At 48.1% G+C, this 22431-nt stretch overlaps 1 protein-coding gene across 1 annotated transcript in view; it reads left to right on the top strand.

Moving 5' to 3' along the window:
* The window catches only part of LOC112238794 (neurexin-3b-like), a 448602-nt gene that overhangs the window by 347229 nt on the left and 78942 nt on the right, over positions 1-22431 (top strand). The window contains exon 17 of the mRNA XM_042300534.1: positions 20333-20504. Coding sequence (XP_042156468.1) covers positions 20333-20504 — 172 coding nt within the window. The remainder of the gene's footprint in view (positions 1-20332; positions 20505-22431) is intronic.

Here is a 22431-nt window from a genome sequence, read left to right as displayed (position 1 = left end):
ATCGCTTACCTTTGTGTTGTAGGTTAAGGTTAAGGTTAATTCATCTCCCCGTGTCTGGTGGAAAGCATATGGAACCAGGTTTTCCTTTTTTTTTTTTTTGAATGTGCTTCAGTTTCTTTTTTATCCTGAAACACTCCTACAACTGAGATTGGAAGGACGCCTGTATCTTTGTAGTGACTGAGTGTATTGATACACCACCCAATGTGTAATTAATAACTTCAGCTCAAAGGGATATTCAAGGTCTGATTTGTATATGTTTACCAGTAGGAGCCCTTCTTTGTGAGGCATTAGAAAACCTCCCTGATATGTGTTTGACATTCACTGCTCAACTGATGGACCTTACAGATAATTGTATGTGTGGGTTACAGAGATGAGGTATTCCTAAAAAAATTATGTTAAACATTATTGCACACAGAGTGAGTCCATGCAATTTAGCATGTGGCTTATTTAGGCTTGCCATAACAAAGGAGTTGAATAATTATTGACTCAAGACATTTCAGTTTTTAATTAATTTGTAAGAATTTCGAAAAACATAATTCCACATTGTCATTATGGCATATTTTGTGTAGGTAAAATCTAAATTTAAATCCATTTTGAATTCAGGCTGTGAACTCAACAACATGTGGTAACAGCAGATGGGTGTGTACATTCTGCGTGCACTGTACATGTCTTCTTGTGTTACTGTATGTACTGTATCTTATGGAGATCAAGAACGTTTCAAACACCTGGGCAGTACTCTAACTCAAGTATATATCCTGTAGGTCAGAGAGAGAACAAGATGTTTGTGATGATCAAGACCAGTTAATGTTTCATCGTCTCTCCACTGGCCTGAAGTGATAGTGTCGAGCAACATCGTGGATGACTCTGCGGTAGCGTTGATCCACTCTCCCGTTAGTGTCAAGGGGGAGCAACTTATGTGAGTGCTTGTGTGCCTATGTGCATGCGTGTGTGTTATCCAAACGCCCAAACAGTCTAGTACTATGATCGCCTTGCAGCCAGGACTAATCAATGAATAAGGCTGACGGCGATCATAGAGGACCAAAGTGTAACAGTCTTAGCAGCCGAGTTATAGTTTTGAATCCTCTGCCTTCCTTTGACATTGAGCCGGAGATAGAGTCAAAGCCATTACCTTACACAGTACTGCTGCCTGCTCATGCTTAAATTAAATATTCACCGGCTGTGTTTTTCTTATATAGCTAGCTGGGGTTAGAGTTCAACGTTGACTGGCTCTCCTGAGCATTTAACACACTCTGTTAATGGACTAATGGGCTTCCAGGCATTAGCTAAGCAATTACCAGGCTGCAGTAAGTAAAGAGGACATTTTGGTCTTGTCCTTACCTCAAAGTTGAGTGGAGTTGTTCATTGCTTTCTGCTTCTCCTCTGTGTGAATATTTGAGGACCGTTGTGGGGCGTTAATTGAACCCCCTCCCATCTGAATCTCTTTTATTTGAATTAATTTGCAGCTAGGCTTGTTTAAATTTAGGGTGTGTTAGGAAGTCTTGTCCATTTCAAGAATGACAAATATGATGGAACTGTTACTGCATTAACCAACTAGACCCAGATAATGGAGTTGCCATGGATACTATTATCACGGACACAGAGTACTGTAGAGTCTGCCATAGGAAGATGTCATCACAGAAAACACTTCACTCTTTCAAAGTCATCCCAATTCCAGACTTGGAAACAGAAGACACACACATCTTCTAGATGTTACAAATGGTCCTGTCATCTGTTCTGAGTATTTTCTGTCAATTATCAACAATGAATGACTTGTTGTTGTGAAGGCCATGAGCATCAATCCTCTGTCTCTTGTTCTACCTTCATATCAATCCTACTGTACAGTACCTCTCTCTGAATACGTCCCCAACGGACCCCTATTCCCTATAGAGTGCACTACTAGGGCCCTGGTTAGAAATAGTGCACTAATGAAGGAAAAGAGTTCCATTTGGGTTACACCCTCTCTGTGTTCCATAATACTGATCTGATGGACCCTAACCACAGCTCACTCATTTTAGCCCTGATGTCCTGCATGATGTCAGGTGTCAGATGAATGCTCTATGTAATCTGAGCCTGCCTAGCTGGTCTGGGTTCAGTAATACCGGATCCTACTGGATCTTCTAGTTCCCTTCTAGGATTTTAGTTTATATCCAATGTATGTCATTAATATCAGCTGTTTATGTCCAAATATCGATAAGGTATGTGACAGAGTTCTTTTTGTAATAACCTGGTTTAGGAGACATTCATTCACGCTGATATTAACGTGGTATAAATGTAGAACGCTTTTACAGATCTAGGTTAAAAATCATGCACCAGCCACCTCACTTAAAATGTGTTACACTTACACACAACACATCCATAGTTAAATATGTTACAATTTTTTTTTATTTTTTATTTCACCTTTATTTAACCAGGTAGGCTAGTTGAGAACAAGTTCTCATTTGCAACTGCGACCTGGCCAAGATAAAGCATAGCAGTGTGAGCAGACAACACAGAGTTACACATGGAGTAAACAATTAACAAGTCAATAACACAGTAGAAAAAAAAGGGGGAGTCTATATACATTGTGTGCAAAAGGCATGAGGAGGTAGGCGAATAATTACAATTTTGCAGATTAATAACACTGGAGTGATGAATGATCAGATGGTCATGTACAGGTAGAGATATTGGTGTGCAAATTACACACAACACATCCACAGTTAAATATGTCACACTTACACACAACACATCCACAGTTAAATATGTCACACTTACACACAACACATCCACAGTTAAATATGTCACACTTACACACAACACATCCACAGTTAAATATGTCACACTTACACACAACACATCCACAGTTAAATATGTCACACTTACACAGTTTTCTCTTCTTCTATCACTCATCCATTGTCAGCTTTTTCCAAAATAATTGCAATAATCCTGTCCTACATTTCTGCGGTGCTGTGGGCTACAGATGCAGGCCTCTTAACATGCAACGTCTGCTTTGTGCATTAACAAAATTACCATTCACCTATTGCTCTGTCTGGCAGTATAGCTTCTGTCTCTCTGGACATGGCTGTGATGTGAAGGGTGTCTGGAGAGTCCCGGTTTCTATATAGTCTCTCACTGTTTTAACTAAATTACCACCTGGAGTGTGGGATTTATTGTGTATCCCGTGTCTGTCTGGTTTGGGCTGTGATGTGAAGGGTGTCTATTAGCCTGGAGAGTCCCGGTTTCTATATAGTCTCTCACTGTTTTAACTAAATTACCACCTGGAGTGTGGGATTTATTGTGTATCCCGTGTCTGTCTGGTTTGGGCTGTGATGTGAAGGGTGTCTATTAGCCTGGAGAGTCCCGGTTTCTATATAGTCTCTCACTGTTTTAACTAAATTACCACCTGGAGTGTGGGATTTATTGTGTATCCCGTGTCTGTCTGGTTTGGGCTGTGATGTGAAGGGTGTCTATTAGCCTGGAGAGTCCCGGTTTCTATATAGTCTCTCACTGTTTTAACTAAATTACCACCTGGAGTGTGGGATTTATTGTGTATCCCGTGTCTGTCTGGTTTGGGCTGTGATGTGAAGGGTGTCTATTAGCCTGGAGAGTCCCGGTTTCTATATAGTCTCTCACTGTTTTAACTAAATTACCACCTGGAGTGTGGGATTTATTGTGTATCCCGTGTCTGTCTGGTTTGGGCTGTGATGTGAAGGGTGTCTATTAGCCTGGAGAGTCCCGGTTTCTATATAGTCTCTCACTGTTTTAACTAAATTACCACCTGGAGTGTGGGATTTATTGTGTATCCCGTGTCTGTCTGGTTTGGGCTGTGATGTGAAGGGTGTCTATTAGCCTGGAGAGTCCCGGTTTCTATATAGTCTCTCACTGTTTTAACTAAATTACCACCTGGAGTGTGGGATTTATTGTGTATCCCGTGTCTGTCTGGTTTGGGCTGTGATGTGAAGGGTGTCTATTAGCCTGGAGAGTCCCGGTTTCTATATAGTCTCTCGCTGTTTTAACTAAATTACCACCTGGAGTGTGGGATTTATTGTGTATCCCGTGTCTGTCTGGTTTGGGCTGTGATGTGAAGGTTGTCTGTGTGCCTGGAGACACACACACACACACACACACACACACACAGTGTGAAGGCTCTCTACGGGCCTGGAGAGGACTTGGAGAGTCTCCGAGAGGCAGGTTCTAAGTGATTGGTTACCTGGGGCGCACCTTGTGTTAGAGGCATTGATCGGAGGCTAGTGAATTGCATTGTGGGTCTGATTACTGGTGTCAGTGAGGGGAGTAATCACGTGGGACCGACCGCTCGCCAGCGGAGCGGAGCTCTCCACGTGCTGCATTAGCTTCTACAAAATGACTTTATCAGTCTTACATACCCCGTCTCCATCACACACACACACACACACACACACACACACACACACACACACACACACACACACACACACACACACACACACACACACACACAGTGATTTAGTGGCAGGCAGCTGAGCCACGGAGGGCAGGAGAGGGGGAGAGGAGCAGTCAGTGTATGGGTGTGGAAATTATGTATGAGTTTACCAGTGTTTTAACACCACACAGCATCAATCTGACTAGATAACAGTATAACAGTAACATGTTGTGTGTGTGTGTGTGTGTTGCCTGTGAGTTTGCGTATGTTTGAATCTGATTCTCCTGTTACTGGGGGAACAATAGCCATTCCTCCCCTTTTATTAAGTCTCTATGAAGTGCTGTCCTACCCAGAGACAGACAGGCCAATAAGAACACTCATGTTAATCACAGCATGGCAGGTGAAAAAGGCAATCCGGTTGGTGCTGCCTCTGGAGGGTGATGTGTGTGTAGGGGGAGGATACACTAGTCAGGACTTTGAAGAGCTGAACCACCACACACAGAGCTAATCCCACCATGCCCTGGGGCACCACCACACACAGAGCTAATCCCAACATGCCCTGGGGCACCACCACACACAGAGCTAATCCCAACATGCCCTGGGGCACCACCACACACAGAGCTAATCCCAACATGCCCTGGGGCACCACCACACACAGAGCTAATCCCAACATGCCCTGGGGCACCACCACACACAGAGCTAATCCCAGCATGCCCTAGGGCACCACCACACACAGAGCTAATCCCAACATGCCCTGGGGCACCACCACACACAGAGCTAATCCCAACATGCCCTGGGGCACCACCACACACAGAGCTAATCCCAACATGCCCTGGGGCACCACCACACACAGAGCTAATCTCACCATGGCCTGGGGCACCACCATACACAGAGCAAATCCCACCATGCCCCTGGGCACTACCACACACAGAGCTAATTCCATAATGCCCTGGAGCACTACCACACACAGAGATAATCCCACGAAACCCTGGGGCACTACCACACACAGAGCTAATCCCACTAAACCCTGGGGCACTACCACACAGAGAGCTAATCTCACTAAACCCTGGGGCACTACCACACACAGAGCTAATCCCACTAAACCCTGTGGCACCACCACACACAGAGCTAATCCCACCATGCCCCGGGGCACTACCACACAAAGAGCGAATCCCACTAAACCCTGGGGCACTATCACACACAGAGCTAATCCCACTAAACGCTGGGGCACTACCACACACAGAGCTAATCCCACAAAACCCTGGGACACCACCACACACAGAGCTAATCCCACCATGCCCAGGGACACGACCACACACAGAACTAATCCCACCATGCTCTGGGGCACAACAACACATATAATTTATCCCACCATGCCTTGGAACACTAACACACAGAGCTAATCCCACCATGCCTTGGGACAACTACCACACAGAGCAAATCCCACCATGCCCTGGGGCACCACCACACACAGAGCTAATCCCACCATGCCCTGGGGCACCACCACACAAAAAACTAATCCCACCATGCCATGTGAAACTACCACACAGGGCTAATCCCACCATGCCCTGGGGCACTACCACACAGAGCTAATCCCACCATGCCCTGGGTCACCACCGCACACATAGCTAATGCCACTATGCCCAGGGGCACTACCACACACAGAGCTAATCCCACCATGCCCTGGGGCACTACCACAAAGAGCTAATCCCTCCATGCCTTGGGACAACTACCACACAGAGCTAATCCCACCATGCCCTGGGGCGCCACCACACACAGAGCTAATCCCAACATGCCCTGGAGCAACACCACACATAGAGCTAATCCCACCATGCCCTGGGGCACCACCACACACAGAGCTAATCCCACTAAACCCTGGGGCACTACCACACACAGAGCTAATCCCACTAAACGCTGGGGCACTACCACACACAGAGCTAATCCCACAAAACCCTGGGACAACACCACACACAGAGCTAATCCCACCATGCCCAGGGACACAACAACACATATAATTTATCCCACCATGCCTTGGAACACTAACACACAGAGCTAATCCCACCATGCCTTGGACAACTACCACACAGAGCAAATCCCACCATGCCCTGGGGCACCACCACACACAGAGCTAATCCCACCATGCCCTGGGGCACCACCACACAAAAAACTAATCCCACCATGCCCTGTGACACTACCACACAGAGCTAATCCCACCATGCCCTGGGGCACCATCACACACAAAACGAATCCCACCATGACATGTGACACTACCACACAGAGCTAATCCCACCATGCCCTGGAGCACTACCACGCACAGAGCGAATCCCACTAAACCCTGGGGCACTATCACACACAGAGCTAATCCCACCATGCCCTGGGGCAACACCACACACAAAACTAATCCCACCATGCCCTGTGACAATACCACACAGAGCTAATCCCACCATGCCCTGGGGCACCACCACACACAAAACGAATCCAACCATGACATGTGAAACTACCACACAGGGCTAATCCCACCATGCCCTGGGGCACTACCACACAGAGCTAATCCCACCATGCCCTGCGTCACCACCGCACACATAGCTAATCCCACTATACCCAGGGGCACTACCACAAACAGAGCTAATCCCACCATGCCCTGGGGCACTACCACAAAGAGCTAATCCCTCCATGCCTTGGGACAACTACCACACAGAGCTAATCCCACCATGCCCTGGAGCACTACCACACACAGATCTAATCCCACCGTGCCCTGGAGCAACACCACACAAAGAGCTAATCCCACTAAACCCTGGGGCACTACCACACACAGAGCTAATCCCACAAAACCCTGGGACACCACCACACACAGAGCTAATCCCACCATGCCCAGGGAAACGACCACACAGAGCTAATCCCACCATGCCCTTGGGCACCACCACACACAAAACTAATCCCAACATGACATGTGACACTACCACACAGAGCTAATCCCACCATGCCCTGGGGCACTACCACAAAGAGCTAATCCCACCATGCCTTGCGACAACTACCACACAGAGCTAATCCCACCATGCCCTGGAGCACTACCACGCACAGAGCTAATCCCACCATGCCCTGGGGCACCACCACACACAGAGCTAATCCCACCATGCCCTGGGGCACTACAACACACAGAGCTACTCCCATCATGCCCTGGGGCACCACCACACACAGAGCTAATCCCACTAAACCCTGGGGCACAACCACACACAAAACTAATCCCACCATGACCTGTGACACTACCACACAGAACTAATCCCACCATGCCCTGGGGCACCACCACACACCGAGCTAATCCCACCATGCCCTGGGGCACTAAAACACAGATCTAATCCCACCATGCCCTGGGTCACCACCGCACACATAGCTAATCCCACTATGCCCATTGGCACTACCACACACAGAGCTAATCCCACCATGCCCTCGGGCACTACCACAAAGAGCTAATCCATCCATGCCTTGGGACAACTACCACACAGAGCTAATCCCACCATGCCCTGGAGCACTACCACACACAGATCTAATCCCACCGTGCCCTGGAGCAACACCACACAAAGAGCTAATCCCACATGCCCTGGGGCACCACCACATACAGAGCTAATCCCACTAAACCCTGGGGCACTACCACACACAGAGCTAATCCCAAAAAACCCTGGGACACCACCACACACAGAGCTATTCCCACCATGCCCAGGGAAATGACCACACAGAGCTAATCCCACCATGCCCTTGGGCACCACCACACACAAAACTAATCCCAACATGACATGTGACACTACCACACAGAGCTAATCCCACCATGCCCTGGGGCACTACCACAAAGAGCTAATCCCACCATGCCTTGGGACAACTACCACACAGAGCTAATCCCACCATGCCCTGGAGCACTACCACACAAAGAGCGAATCCCACTAAACCCTGTGGCACTACCACACACAGAGCTACTCCCATCATGCCCTGGGGCACTACCACACACAGAGCTAATCCCACAAAATCCTGGGACACCACCACACACAGAACTAATCCCACCATGCCCTGGGGCACAACAACACACAGAATGTATCCCACTATGCCTTGGAACACTTACACATAGAGCTAATCCCACAATGCCATGTGGCACCACCACACACAGAGCTAATCCCACCATGCCCTGGGGCACTACCACACAAAGAGCGAATCCCACTAAACGCTGGGGCACTACCACACACAGAGCTAATACCCCATGCCCTGGGGCACCACCACACACAAAACTAATCCCACCATGCCATGTGACACTACCACACACAGAGTTAATCCCACCACGCCCTGGGGCGCTACCACACAAAGAGCGAATCCCACCATGCCCTGGGGCACAACAACACACATAATTTATCCCACCATGCCTTGGAACACTAACACACAGAGCTAATCCCACCATGCCTTGGGACAACTACCACACAGAGCTAATCCCACCATGCCCTGGGGCACCACTACACACAAAGCTAATCCCACCATGCCCTGGGGCACCACCACACACAAAACGAATCCCACCATGCCCTGTGACACTACCACACAGAGCTAATCCCACCATGCCCTGGGGCACTACAACACACAAAGCTAATCCCACCAATACCTGGGGCACCACCACACACAGAGCTAATCCCACCATGCCCTGGGGCAGTACCACACACAGAGCTAATCTCACTAAACCCTGGGGCAGTACCACACACAGAGCTAATCCCACTAAACCCTTGGGCACTACCACACTCAGAGCTAATCCCACTAAAACCTGGGGCACTACCACACACAGAGCTAATCCCACTAAACCCTGGGGCACTACCACACACAGAGCTAATCCCACTAAACCCTGGGGCACTACCACACACAGAGCTAATCCCACAAAACCCTGGGACACCACCACACACAGAGCTAATCCCACCATGCCCAGGGACAAGACCACAAACAGAACTAATCCCACCATGCCCTGGGGCACAACAACACACAGAATGTATCCCACCATGCCTTGGAAAACTAACACATAGAGCTAATCCCACAATGCCCTGTGGCACCACCACACACAGAGCTAATCCCACCATGCCCTGGGGCACTACCACACAAAGAGCGAATCCCACTAAACCCTGGGGCACTACCACACACAGAGCTAATCCCCCCATGCCCTGGGGCACCACCACACACAAAACTAATCCCACCATGCCATGTGACACTACCACACAGAGCTAATCCCACCATGCCCTGGGGCACCACCACACACAAAACTAATCCCACCATGACATGTGACACTACCACACAGAGCTAATCCCGCCAAGACCTGGGTAACCACCGCACACATAGCTAATCCCACAATGCCCTGGGGCACTACCACACAGAGCTAATCCCACCATGCCCTGGGAAACCACCGCACACATAGCTAATCCCACAATGCCCAGGGGCACTACCACACACAGAGCTAATCCCACCATGACCTGGGGCACTACCACACAGAGCTAATCCCACCATGCCTTGGGACAACTACCACACAGAGCTAATCCCACCATGCCCTGGAGCACTACCACGCACAGAGCTAATCCCACCACGCCCTGGGGCACTACCATACCCAGAGCTAATCCCACCATGCCCTGAGGCACCACCAAACGCAGAGCTAATCCCACCATGACCTGGGTCACTACCACACACAGAGCTAATCCCACCATGACCTGTGACACTACCTCACAGAACTAATCCCACCATGCCCTGGGGCACCACCACACACAGAGCTAATCCCACCATGCCCTGGGGCACTAAATCACAGAGCTAATCCCACCATGCCCTGGGTCACCACCACACACATAGCTAATCCCACTGTGCCCTGGGTCACTACCACACACAGAGCTAATCCCACCATGACCTGGGGCACCACCACACACAAAAATAATCCCACCATGCCCTGTGACACTACCACACAGAGCTAATCCCACCATGCCCTGGGGCATCACCACACACAGAGCTAATCTCACTAAACCCTGGGGCACTACCACACACAGAGCTAATCCCACTAAACCCTGGGACACCACCACACACAGAGCTAATCCCACCATGCCCAGGGACAAGACCACAAACAGAACTAATCCCACCATGCCCTGGGGCACAACAACACACAGAATGTATCCCACCATGCCTTGGAACACTAACACATAGAGCTAATCCCACAATGCCCTGTGGCACCACCACACACAGAGCTAATCCCACCATGCCCTGGGGCACTACCACACAAAGAGCGAATCCCACTAAACCCTGGGGCACTACCACACACAGAGCTAATCCCCCCATGCCCTGGGGCACCACCACACACAAAACTAATCCCACCATGCCATGTGACACTACCACACAGAGCTAATCCCACCATGCCCTGGGGCACCACCACACACAAAACTAATCCCACCATGACATGTGACACTACCACACAGAGCTAATCCCACCATGACCTGGGTAACCACCGCACACATAGCTAATCCCACAATGCCCTGGGACAACTACCACACAGAGCTAATCCCACCATGCCCTGGAGCACTACCACGCACAGAGCTAATCCCACCACGCCCTGGGGCACTACCATACCCAGAGCTAATCCCACCATGCCCTGAGGCACCACCAAACGCAGAGCTAATCCCACCATGACCTGGGTCACTACCACACACAGAGCTAATCCCACCATGACCTGTGACACTACCTCACAGAACTAATCCCACCATGCCCTGGGGCACCACCACACACAGAGCTAATCCCACCATGCCCTGGGGCACTAAATCACAGAGCTAATCCCACCATGCCCTGGGTCACCACCACACACATAGCTAATCCCACTGTGCCCTGGGTCACTACCACACACAGAGCTAATCCCACCATGACCTGGGGCACCACCACACACAAAAATAATCCCACCATGCCCTTTGACACTACCACACAGAGCTAATCCCACCATGCCCTGGGGCATCACCACACACAGAGCTAATCTCACTAAACCCTGGGGCAATACCACAAACAGAGCTAATCCCACCATGCCCTGGGGCACCACCACACACAGATCTAATCCAACTAAACCCTGGGGCACCACCACACACAAAACTAATCCCACCATGACCTGTGACAACACCTCACAGAACTAATCCCACCATGCCCTGCGGCACCACCACACACAGAGCTAATCCCACCATGCCCTGGGGCACTAAAACACAGAGCTAATCCCACCATCCCCTGGGTCACCACCACACACATAGCTAATCCCACTATGCCCTGGGGCACTACCACACACAGAGCTAATCCCACTATGCCCTGGGGCACTACCACACACAGAGCTAATCCCACCATGCCCTGGGGCACTACCACACAGAGCTAATCCCACCATGCCCTGGGGCACTACCACACAGAGCTAATCCCACCATGCCCTGGGGCACCACCACACACAAAACTAATCCCACCATGACCTGTGACACTACCACACAGAGCTAATCCCACCATGCCCTGGGGCACCACCACACGAAGAGCTAATCCCACCATGCCCTGGGGCACTACCACACAGAGCTAATCCCACCATGCCCTGGGGCACTACCACACACAGAGCTAATCCCACCATGCCCTGGGCACTACCACACAGAGCTAATCCCAAATTGCCCTGGGGCACTACCACACAGTGCTAATTCCACCATGCCCTGTGGCACTACCACACAGAGCTAATCCCACCATGCCCTGGGGCACGACCACACAGAGCTAATCCCACCATGCCCTGGGGCACCACCACCCACAAAACTAATCCCACCATGCCCTGTGACACTACCACACAGAGCTAATCCCACCATGCCCTGGGGCACCACCACACACAGAGCTAATCCCACCATGCCCTGGGTCACTACCACACACAGAGCTAATCACACCATGCCCTGGGGCACCACCACACACAGAGCTAATCACACCATGCCCTGGGGCACCACCACACACAGCTAATCCCACCATGCCCTGGGTCACTACAACACACAGAGCTAATCACACCATGCCCTGGGTCACTACCACACACAGAGCTAATCCCACCATGCCCTGGGTCACCACCACACACAGAGCTAATCACACCATGCCCTGGGGCACTACCACACAAAGCTAATCCCACCATGCCCTGGGTCACTACCACACACAGAGCTAATCACACCATGCCCTGGGGCACTACCACACAAAGCTAATCCCACCATGCCTGTGTTTTTCGCTTTTGTCTATACTATGAGACATGTTTCTGTTTTTGGAAAATGTGTTTGTTATTCACTATTCAGAACAGCATGATGTCCTCAAACATTCGTTTATGCTTTTATCCCTTTCAGTTCAACTTCTAGGCTACAGTGTTTGAGTGTGTTTATGTGTGTTTATGTGTGTGTGTGTGTGTGTGTGTGTGTGTTTGTTTGTGTACGTGTGTGTGTTTCTGGTCATTTACTACACTCCTCGGACACGGTTCCCTTTTTAACCGTGACTTCCTTCAGTGATTATGAGAAGCTCTTAGCGTCTCTCATAGTGGGACAGCGTTCCGTAGTCATGAGAAGCTCTTAGCGTCTCTCATAGTGGGACAGCGTTCCGTAGTCATGAGAAGCTCTTAGCGTCTCTCATCGTGGGACAGCGTTCAGTAGTCATGAGAAGCTCTTAGCGTCTCTCATCGTGGGACAGCGTTCCGTAGTCATGAGAAGCTCTTAGCGTCTCTCATCGTGGGACAGCGTTCAGTAGTCATGAGAAGCTCTTAGCGTCTCTCATAGTGGGACAGCGTTCAGTAGTCATGTTGCAGTCCTTCCTTCCTTAAGGCCAAGCACTTTTAGAAGATGCATTTTCCATGTTTTACTGCCTCCCTCTATTATGAGCGAAGATGAAAAATTGTTGAGAGAGAGAGAGAGAGTTGTTTTTTATTAAGGATGTGAGCGTGTTGACTTTTCACTTATCTCGTACACTCTTATCTACAGGTCACTAGGTGTAGTCAGTGAGCTGGTCTCTACAGGTCACTAGGTGTAGTCAGTGAGTTGGTCTCTATGGGTCACTAGGTGTAGTCAGTGAGTTGGTCTCTATGGGTCACTAGGTGTAGTCAGTGGGCTGGTCTCTACGGGTCACTAGGTGTAGTCAGTGAGTTGGTCTCTATGGGTCACTAGGTGTAGTCAGTGAGCTGGTCTCTACAGGTCACTAGGTGTAGTCAGTGAGCTGGTCTCTACAGGTCACTAGGTGTAGTCAGTGAGTTGGTCTCTATGGGTCACTAGGTGTAGTCAGTGAGCTGGTCTCTACGGGTCACTAAGTGTAGTCAGTGAGCTGGTCTCTACGGGTCACTAGGTGTAGTCAGTGAGTTGGTCTCTATGTGTCACTAGGTGTAGTCAGTGAGCTGGTCTCTACGGGTCACTAGGTGTAGTCAGTGAGCTGGTCTCTACGGGTCACTAGGTGTAGTCAGTGAGCTGGTCTCTACGGGTCACTAGGTGTAGTAAGTGAGCTGGTCTCTACGGGTCACTAGGTGTAGTCAGTGAGCTTGTCTCTACGGGTCACTAGGTGTAGTCAGTGAGCTGGTCTCTACGGGTCACTAGGTGTAGTCAGTGGAGTGTAGTCAGTGAGCAGCTCTTGAAAGGTCAAGTAGTTGAAACTGGATCAGCAGCACGACCAGGTGGACTGGGGACAGCCAGGAGTCATCAGGCCAGGTAGTCCTGAGGCATGGTCCCAGGGCTCAGGTGCTTCGGGAGGGGAGGGAGAGAGAGAGAATTAGAGGGAGCCTACTTAAATTCCCACAGGACACCAGATGAGACAGGAGAATTACACCAGATATATCAGACTGCATCTAGGAAATTGTGCAAGGCTGAATTTAGTTCCTCAGTTAGGTGGTTAACCGATTGTTGTTCTCTGACGTTCTTGGGTAGGTGGAGGGAGTCTGGAAGGGCATCTAGGAATCTTTGGGTTGTCCGAGAATTTTAGCACAGCTTTTGATGATCCTTGGTTTGGGTGTGAGCTGATTATTTGTTGCGATTGCAAATGTAATAAGATGCTGGTCCAATAGTCCAGGATTATGAAGAAAAAACATTTAGATCCACAATATTTATTCCACAGGACAAAATTAGGTCCAGAGTATGACTGTGGCAGTGAGTAGGTCATGTTGGACAAAACCCACTGAGTCAATGATGGCTCTAAAAGCCTTTTGGAGTGGGTCTGTGGACTTTTTCATGTGAATATTAAAGTCACAAAAATTTGAATATTATCTGCAATGACCACAAGGTCTGATAGGAACTCAGGGAACTCAGTGAGGAACGGTGTAGAAGGCCCAGGAGGCCTGTAATAAAACAGTAGCTATAACAAGTGATTGAGCAGGCTGCATAGATTTCATGACTAGAAGCTCAAAAGATGAAAATGCAGTCCTTTTTTTTGTAATTTTAAATTTGCTGTCATAAATATCATCAACACCACCACCTTTGCGGGATGCGAGGAGGATATGGTGACTAGTGTAACCAGGAGGAGAGGCCTCATTGAACACAGTAAATTCATCAGGCTTGAGCCATGTTTCAGTCAGGCCAATCACATCAAGATTATGATCAGTGATTAGTTCATTGACTATAACTGCCCTGGAAGTGAGGGATCTAACATTTAAGCAACCCTATTTTGAGATGTGAGGTATCACAATCTCTTTCAATAATGACTGGAATGGAGGAGGTCTTTATTCCAGTGAGATTGCTAAAGCAAACACTGCCATGTTTAGTTTTGCTCAACCTATATTGAGGCACAGACATTGTTTCAATGGGGATAGCTGACTATGCTATTGGCAGACTCCAATAAGCTGGCAGGGTGGCTAACAGCCTGCTGCCTGGCCTGCACCCTTTCTCATTATGGAGCTAGAGGAGTTAGAGCCCTGTCTATGTTCATAGATAAGAGGAGAGCACCCCTCCAGCTAGGATGGAGTCCGTCACCAGGCTTGGTCGTGTTTGTGGGTGAGTCTCAGAAAGAGGGCCAATTATCTACAAATTCTATCTTTTGGGGGGGCAGAAAACAGTTTTCAACCAGCAATTGAGTTGTGAGACTCTGCTGTAGCGCTCATCACTCCCCCTAACTGGGAAGGGGGCCAGAGACTCTGCTGTAGCGCTCATCACTCCCCCTAACTGGGAGGGGGCCAGAGACTCTGCTGTAGAGCTCATCACTCCCCCTAACTGGGAGGGGGCCAGAGACTCTGCTGTAGCGCTCATCACTCCCCCTAACTGGGAGGGGGCCAGAGACTCTGCTGTAGCGCTCATCACTCCCCTAACTGGGAGGGGGCCAGAGACCCTGCTGTAGCGCTCATCACTCCCCTAACTGGGAGGGGGCCAGAGACTCTGCTGTAGCGCTCATCACTCCCCCTAACTGGGAGGGGGCCAGAGACTCTGCTGTAGCGCTCATCACTCCCCCTAACTGGGAGGGGGCCAGAGACTCTGCTGTAGCGCTCATCACTCCCCCTAACTGGGAGGGGGCCAGAGACACATATTGAATTCCGACACATCTTTCTAGCTGATTTACACCCTGAAGCTATGTTGCGCTTGGTGACCTCTGACTGTTTCATCCTAACATCATTGGTGCTGACGTGGATAACAATATCCCTATATTATCTACACTCGCCAGTTTTAGCTTTAGCCAGCACTATCTTCAGATTAGCCTTAACGTCGGCAGCCCTGCCCCCTGGTAAACAGTGTATGATCGTTGGATGATTATTTTTAAGTCTAATACTATGGGTAATGGAGTCGCCAATGACTAGGGTATTCAGTTTGTCATTGTCAGTTTGCTGATGGTGGGAAGCTTCGATGTCTCACAACCCGTAACGGGAGGAGGAGAGACCTGAGAAGACTCTGACTCTGACTCCGACTCGCTGCTTAATGGGGAAAACCGGTTGAAAGTGTCTGTCGGCTGAATGAGCGACACTGGATGAGCATGTCGACAGCATTTCTTCTCAGACGCCTTGAGAAAATTGTCCTGCTGCGGGGACTGTGCGTGGGGATTTATACCACTATCATGCTTACTGGTGGCACAGACACTGTTTCATCCTTTGCTACATTTCATTCCCCTTGCCTAACGTTTGCATCTGAAGCTGGGCTTGCAACACAGCTATCCTCGCTATAGGGCGATTGTTCTCCTGTATATTATGAGTACAGCAACTGCAATTAGAAGGCATAATGCTATTATGATTACTTAGCTTCGGCTGGTGGAGGTCCTGACGAACCACGTCCAGATAAAGTGTCCGGGATGGAAAAGTTGAGTGCAAAAATAAAAACCCAAACATTAACAAATAGCACAACAGCACAGAGACAAATCAGGAAGTTGAGGGCGGAGCAATGAGGCTGTGACGTGATGTATTTTTACAGCATGTAGGAGTGTTCCTCCACGCTCTGCTCACCTATGCAGAGACAAAATGAGGACAATGATGAAGTGGAGGACAAGAAAAACCCTCCATCCTTCATTTCTGATTCGTCAAATGTCTCCTCCAGATTCTCCAGACTGACCACCTGCTGCCATGCCATGCCAGTGAATCATACACGAGAGTGAGAGAGTGAGAGAGAGAGAGAGAGGGGGGGGGATTGAGAGGGAGAGGGATTGAAAGGGAGAGAAAAAGAGATTGAGAGGGAGAGAGACAGAGAGATTGAGAGGGAGAGAAAGAAAGAGAGAGAGAGAGAGAGAGAGAGAGAGAGAAAGAGAGATTAATAGGGAGAGAGAGAGAGAGAGGAAGAGGGAGAGAGAGATTAATAGGGAGAGAAAGAGAGGTGGAGAGAGAGAGAAAGAGAGATTAATAGGGAGAGAGAGGGAGAGAGATAGAGAGGGGGAGAGAGAGAGAGATTAATAGGGAGGAGAGAGAGAGAGAGAGAGAGAGAGAGAGAGAGAGATTAATAGGGAGAGAGAGAGAGATTAATAGGGAGGGAGGGAGAGAGAGAGAGAGAGAGAGAGAAGAAAGAGAGATTAATAGGGAGAGAGAGAGAGAGGGAGAATAGAGAGAGAGAGAGAGAGAGAGAGAGAGAGAGAGAGAGAGAGAGAGACAGATTAATAGGGAGAGAAAGAGAGGTGGAGAGAGAGAGAAAGAGAGATTAATAGGGAGGGAGGGAGGGAGAGAGAGAGAGAGAGAGAGAGAGATAGAGAGAGATTAATACGGAGAGAGAGAGAGATTAATAGGGAGGGAGGGAGAGATTGAGAGGGAGAGAAAGAAAGAGAGAGAGAGAGAGAGAGAGAGAGAGAGAGAGAGAGAGATTAATAGGGAGAGAGAGAGAGAGAGAGATTAATAGAGAGAGAGAGAGAGATTAATAGGGAGAGAAAGAGAGGTGGAGAGAGAGAGAAAGAGAGATTAATAGGGAGAGAGAGAGGGAGAGAGAGAGAGGGGGAGAGAGAGAGAGATTAATAGAGAGAGAGAGAGAGAGAGAGAGAGGTGGAGTGAGAGAGAAAGAGAGATTAATAGGGAGAGAGAGAGGGAGAGAGATAGAGAGGGGGAGAGAGAGAGATTAATAGGGAGGGAGGGATGGAGAGAGAGAGAGAGAGAGAGAGAGAGAGAGAGAGAGAGAGAGAGAGAAGATTAATAGGAGAGAGAAGAGAGAGAGAGAGAGAGAGAGAGAGAGAGAGAGATTAATAGGGAGAGAAAGAGAGGTGGAGAGAGAGAGAAAGAGAGAGATTAATAGGGAGGGGGAGAGAGAGAGAGAGAGAGAGCGACAGAGAGAGAGAGAGAGAGAGATTTATAAGGAGAGGGAGAATGTTCAGTATGGATGTAAGGCTACAGTGTTTTTCATGTCAGTTGTTCTAATCCCCTCTGGGAATGTTTCAGTCTAATTACCTGTTTTAAAGGCCCACAGCCAACTGTGTGTGTGTGTGTGTGTGTGTGTGTGCAGCGACTCAAGAGGCCTGATGACATGACGTTTGTTAATGGATCAGTGAAGAGATTAGACCTAGTGAATCAGGACGTGTGTGTGTGTTTGCTAAAGCCCAACATCTTTAAAATGGCATTGAAAACCCTACACCACAGTGGTACTACCTGCACACATTCAGTGAAAACATGTTTACTAAAACAGCGTTCATTTTGTGAGAAATGACAACATAGTGTCGGATCAGAGTTTACTCCTCAAGTCCATTCACTCACACTGAGTCTCTCTGAATCTGAAGCATTGCGTGCTAAAACCCACTCAGAACTATAATGAGAGAAAACTCTCTCACTTTAAAACCGTTTCCATGTAGCGCCTGTGTGCCTTGTGAATATCCAAGCAGCTCCGATCAAACATGTTGGCAGGTTGTTTTAAAGTAGCAAGTTGGTGAGAAAGTCATATGCGGTGAGAAACCACCAAGGTCCTGACCGTCCTCTCTCTCTCTCTCTCTCTCTCTCTCTCTCCCTCTCTCTCTCTCTCCTCTCTCTCTCTCTCTCTCTCCTCTCTCTCTCTCTGTCTCTCTCTCTCTCCCTCTCTCTCTTCTCTCTCTCTCTCTCTCTCTCTCTCTCCCTCTCTCTCTCTCTCTCTCTCTCTCTCTCTCTCTCTCTCTTTCTCTCTCTCTCTCTCTCTCTCTCTCTCCCTCTCTCTCTCTCTCTCCTCTTTCTCTCTCCCTCTGTATCTCTCTTTCTCTTTCTCTCTCTGTCTCTCTCTCCCTCTCTTGCTCTCTCTCTCTCTCTCTCTCTGTGATGTAACTTTTAACTTTGTGTTTAAATAAAATATGTGCTACTACATATAGGAGAGGCATCTGTCCTGGTGTTGGGTACTGACAGGCTGGAGAGAACATTGTGCCTGCTTCCAGGCTGCTAGCTAAATCTAATCACATTAATTAAGCAATAAGGCACCTTGGAGATATGTGGTAAATGGCCAATATACCACGGCTAAGGGCTGTTCTTAGTGCCTGGATACATCCCTTAGTCGTGGTATATTGGCCATGTACCGCAAACCCCAGAGGTGCCTCATTGTTATTATAAACTGGTTACCAACGTAGTTAGAGCAGTAAAAATAAATGTTTTGTCATACCTGTGGCATACGGTCTGATATACCACAGCTGTCCGCCGATCAGCATTCAGGTCTCGAAACACCCAGTTTATAATGGATAATGACTTATGATGCTAGCTAGTATAGCTACCAACTCTGTGGTATACCATTGGAGTCTATCCTCTTAGAAAAACATATTCTACCTAGAACCTAAAAGGGTTTCTCACATATCCCAATGTGAGAACCCTTTTGGGTTCCAGGTAGAACCTATTCACAAAGTACCGTTTTGGAATCTCTAAGAGTGTATGTTGTCTACTATTCCGTGATTCCGTGATTTTATTGTAAGGAGTATAGTTGTGTATGTTTTCTATGAGTTCATTCATAGCTCAGTGAGAGGGGGGGAGATAGATTAACAAAGTCATGTTTAAATGGGTTGTTGAACGTTTTCTGTTACTGTCGTGTCCTCTACTGCATGCTGTTTGTTGTTGGCGCAGCAGTACTGAATCAAACACTGCTATCAGTTGACATCTTCTGCAAAGATCTGGATTCCTGGTCTTCCCTGGTATCACGATATTACAAATGCAATGGAGATTTCTGCATTGATTGTAGATATGAAGCTCATGATGGGAATTGGTTCTCAGCCAGGCATTGATCATGCTATTGTTCTGAGCATCTCTGCTATTCTATATGTAAGATGTGGCATCTCATATTGACACCTTTTACCAATGGGGCGGAACAAAAATCAATGATCAACCAGAATACTGCCTGCTGAATGAAAGTGGTTGATACCAGCTAATAAAGACGTGTTGTGCGTGTTTGACGTCGACTGCACTGCACAGTCACTGATCTACAAATCACTTTTTCTCCCAAAGATATCCTCAGTATTATGTGATCAGGATGAACGATTCTTCGCCCTTCTGCACGTTGCTTCTCCAGGTCGCCTGTAACAAAAAAAGTGGTTGATATATTTGAATAAATGTATTTTTCTTCTCCCGTCTCCTTCCAGACGGAAGGCAAGGTGGGCGTGACGTTCAACATCGGCACGGTGGACATCAGTGTGAAGGAGTTAAACACTGCGATCAATGACGGGAAATATCACCTGGTTCGATTCACAAGGAATGGGGGGAACGCCACCCTGCAGGTGGACAACTGGCCAATCAACGAACACTTCCCCGCAGGTACCAACCAATATCACCGTCTGGCATCTCAAACACTAACCTTTGACCTGATTGTTAACTTGTGTGTTAATGAGAAAGAGTTGGACCCAATTCATTCCCTTGCCTTCTTCAATGGTGACTCTTTGATGTTCGCAGATCTGAAGGGTCTGGATAAGTACAAGCAGTGTAATGGTGGAGCTTCTGCCAATATGTCTTCCACCGTACATATCTGCAAACATCGAAGGTTCAGAGCCAAAGGGTTAGGGCCTAAGGGTTAGGGCCTAAGGGTTAGGGCCTAAGGGTTAGGGCCTAAGGGAAAGGGCCTAAGGGAAAGGGCCTAAGGGAAAGGGCCTAAGGGAAAGGTCCAGGGAGTGAATTGGGAACTGTGAAAGTTAGACCTCTGTTAGACCCACTGGACATCACCTGTTTACAAAGGTCAACTGACTGTTAAGTCATAGGTAGTGGATGAGTATACAGCCCATGCTTGGTTCTGTCCCACAGTGGGACGAAGGACACTAGCATGCTGCCAAGCACGTGGGGACAGATGTGAACTGGTGAAATGATGCTTTGCCCCTTGCTCCAGTCTATTCCCCCCCAGTCTTAAAGGGTATATGCTAGAGTTGAGAATTGCCAGCGACCTCACGATACAATATCATCACAATACTTACGTTCCGATCCAATATTCATTGCGATTTTCATGAATCTCATGATTCTACAGCATACAGTGGTTCTTCCTTTAGAAATTGCGGCCTACTGCAGCACAGCTTGCAGGGTGCCGCTGAATTCTATGGCATGTGGTTTGAGTGTCAGCCATTGTGGCCAGAATGACACAATTTACAACAATCTGCCACCATCTACCACAAACAGCTTCCTTTAAAAGCTCAAAACTTTTAAAGGAAGAGCCACTGTATGTATTGCGATTCCATACTGTGATTTTATTGCGATTCACATTACAAACATATTGCTCACTATTAACAGTGCTTTCAGAAAATATTCATACCTCTTGACTCATTCCACATTTGTTTGCATTACAGCCTGAATTCAAAATTGATAAAATATTTTTTTTCTTCTCACCCATCTACACATAATACCCCATAATGACATCACAATACCCCATGATGACATCACAATACCCCATTATGACATCACAAGGAAGACCATTTGAAATGAATAATGCTTAAAGTTTTAACCCTATCCTTTATCCTAAAGTGAAACTGACAGTGTTTAATGAAGATGAAATCTTAATGCAGTCTGTTCATACATTCATAGAATGATTTGGGAATGACGTAGAGTAAGGCATTGGTGAAAATTCTGTAGCAATAGAGTGGGAATGTGTCCGTGCGTTTGGTCAATTAACAGACACTGCAGTAAATTAAACTATATGTAAATATCACCATACTCCTCTTACATTTGGGAACTTTCTCACCCTCGGTTACCTATGCACATCACCAACAACAAGTTCAACAACTAATGTTGGGAAACAGTAGATAAACTCTCTCAGATGTTTTCAGCTAATTGCGTCAAAATGGCGCTTATAAATGATAGGGCTTGTCTCAAGCCACATTTTGACAATTTAATGGGAACTTGCCTGACAGCCCATTTGAACGATACCAAATCAATTTGATTGACAACCAAGGGATATGCTAACTGTGGATAACAGTCATTCAAGTTCAGCATAGCTAGCTAGCAAAGTGATTCGCATTTCTTGGTAGCTAACCAAATAATGCCTGCATCTCTAGCTGTAGCCACAGAAAAACAAAATGGAGGAGAAGTCGGCCACTCACCAACTCGTCCAAAGACAAATCCTCCCATTAGCTAGCTAGCTAACGTTAGGCTCCATGTTTATAGCTAACGTACATAATAGATAAGCTAGCTAGTCCAGTCAGGAGAGCATCCTGACGGGTTGCATCACTGCCTGGTGTGGCAACTGCTCAGCCCCCGACCGCAA

This window comes from Oncorhynchus tshawytscha, linkage group LG18 (assembly GCF_018296145.1).
Source record: "Oncorhynchus tshawytscha isolate Ot180627B linkage group LG18, Otsh_v2.0, whole genome shotgun sequence".
In the NCBI taxonomy this organism is placed as follows: Eukaryota; Metazoa; Chordata; class Actinopteri; order Salmoniformes; family Salmonidae; genus Oncorhynchus; species Oncorhynchus tshawytscha.
The sequence above is the reverse complement of the archived record's forward strand: the minus strand, read 5'-3'. Positions and strand labels throughout refer to the sequence as shown.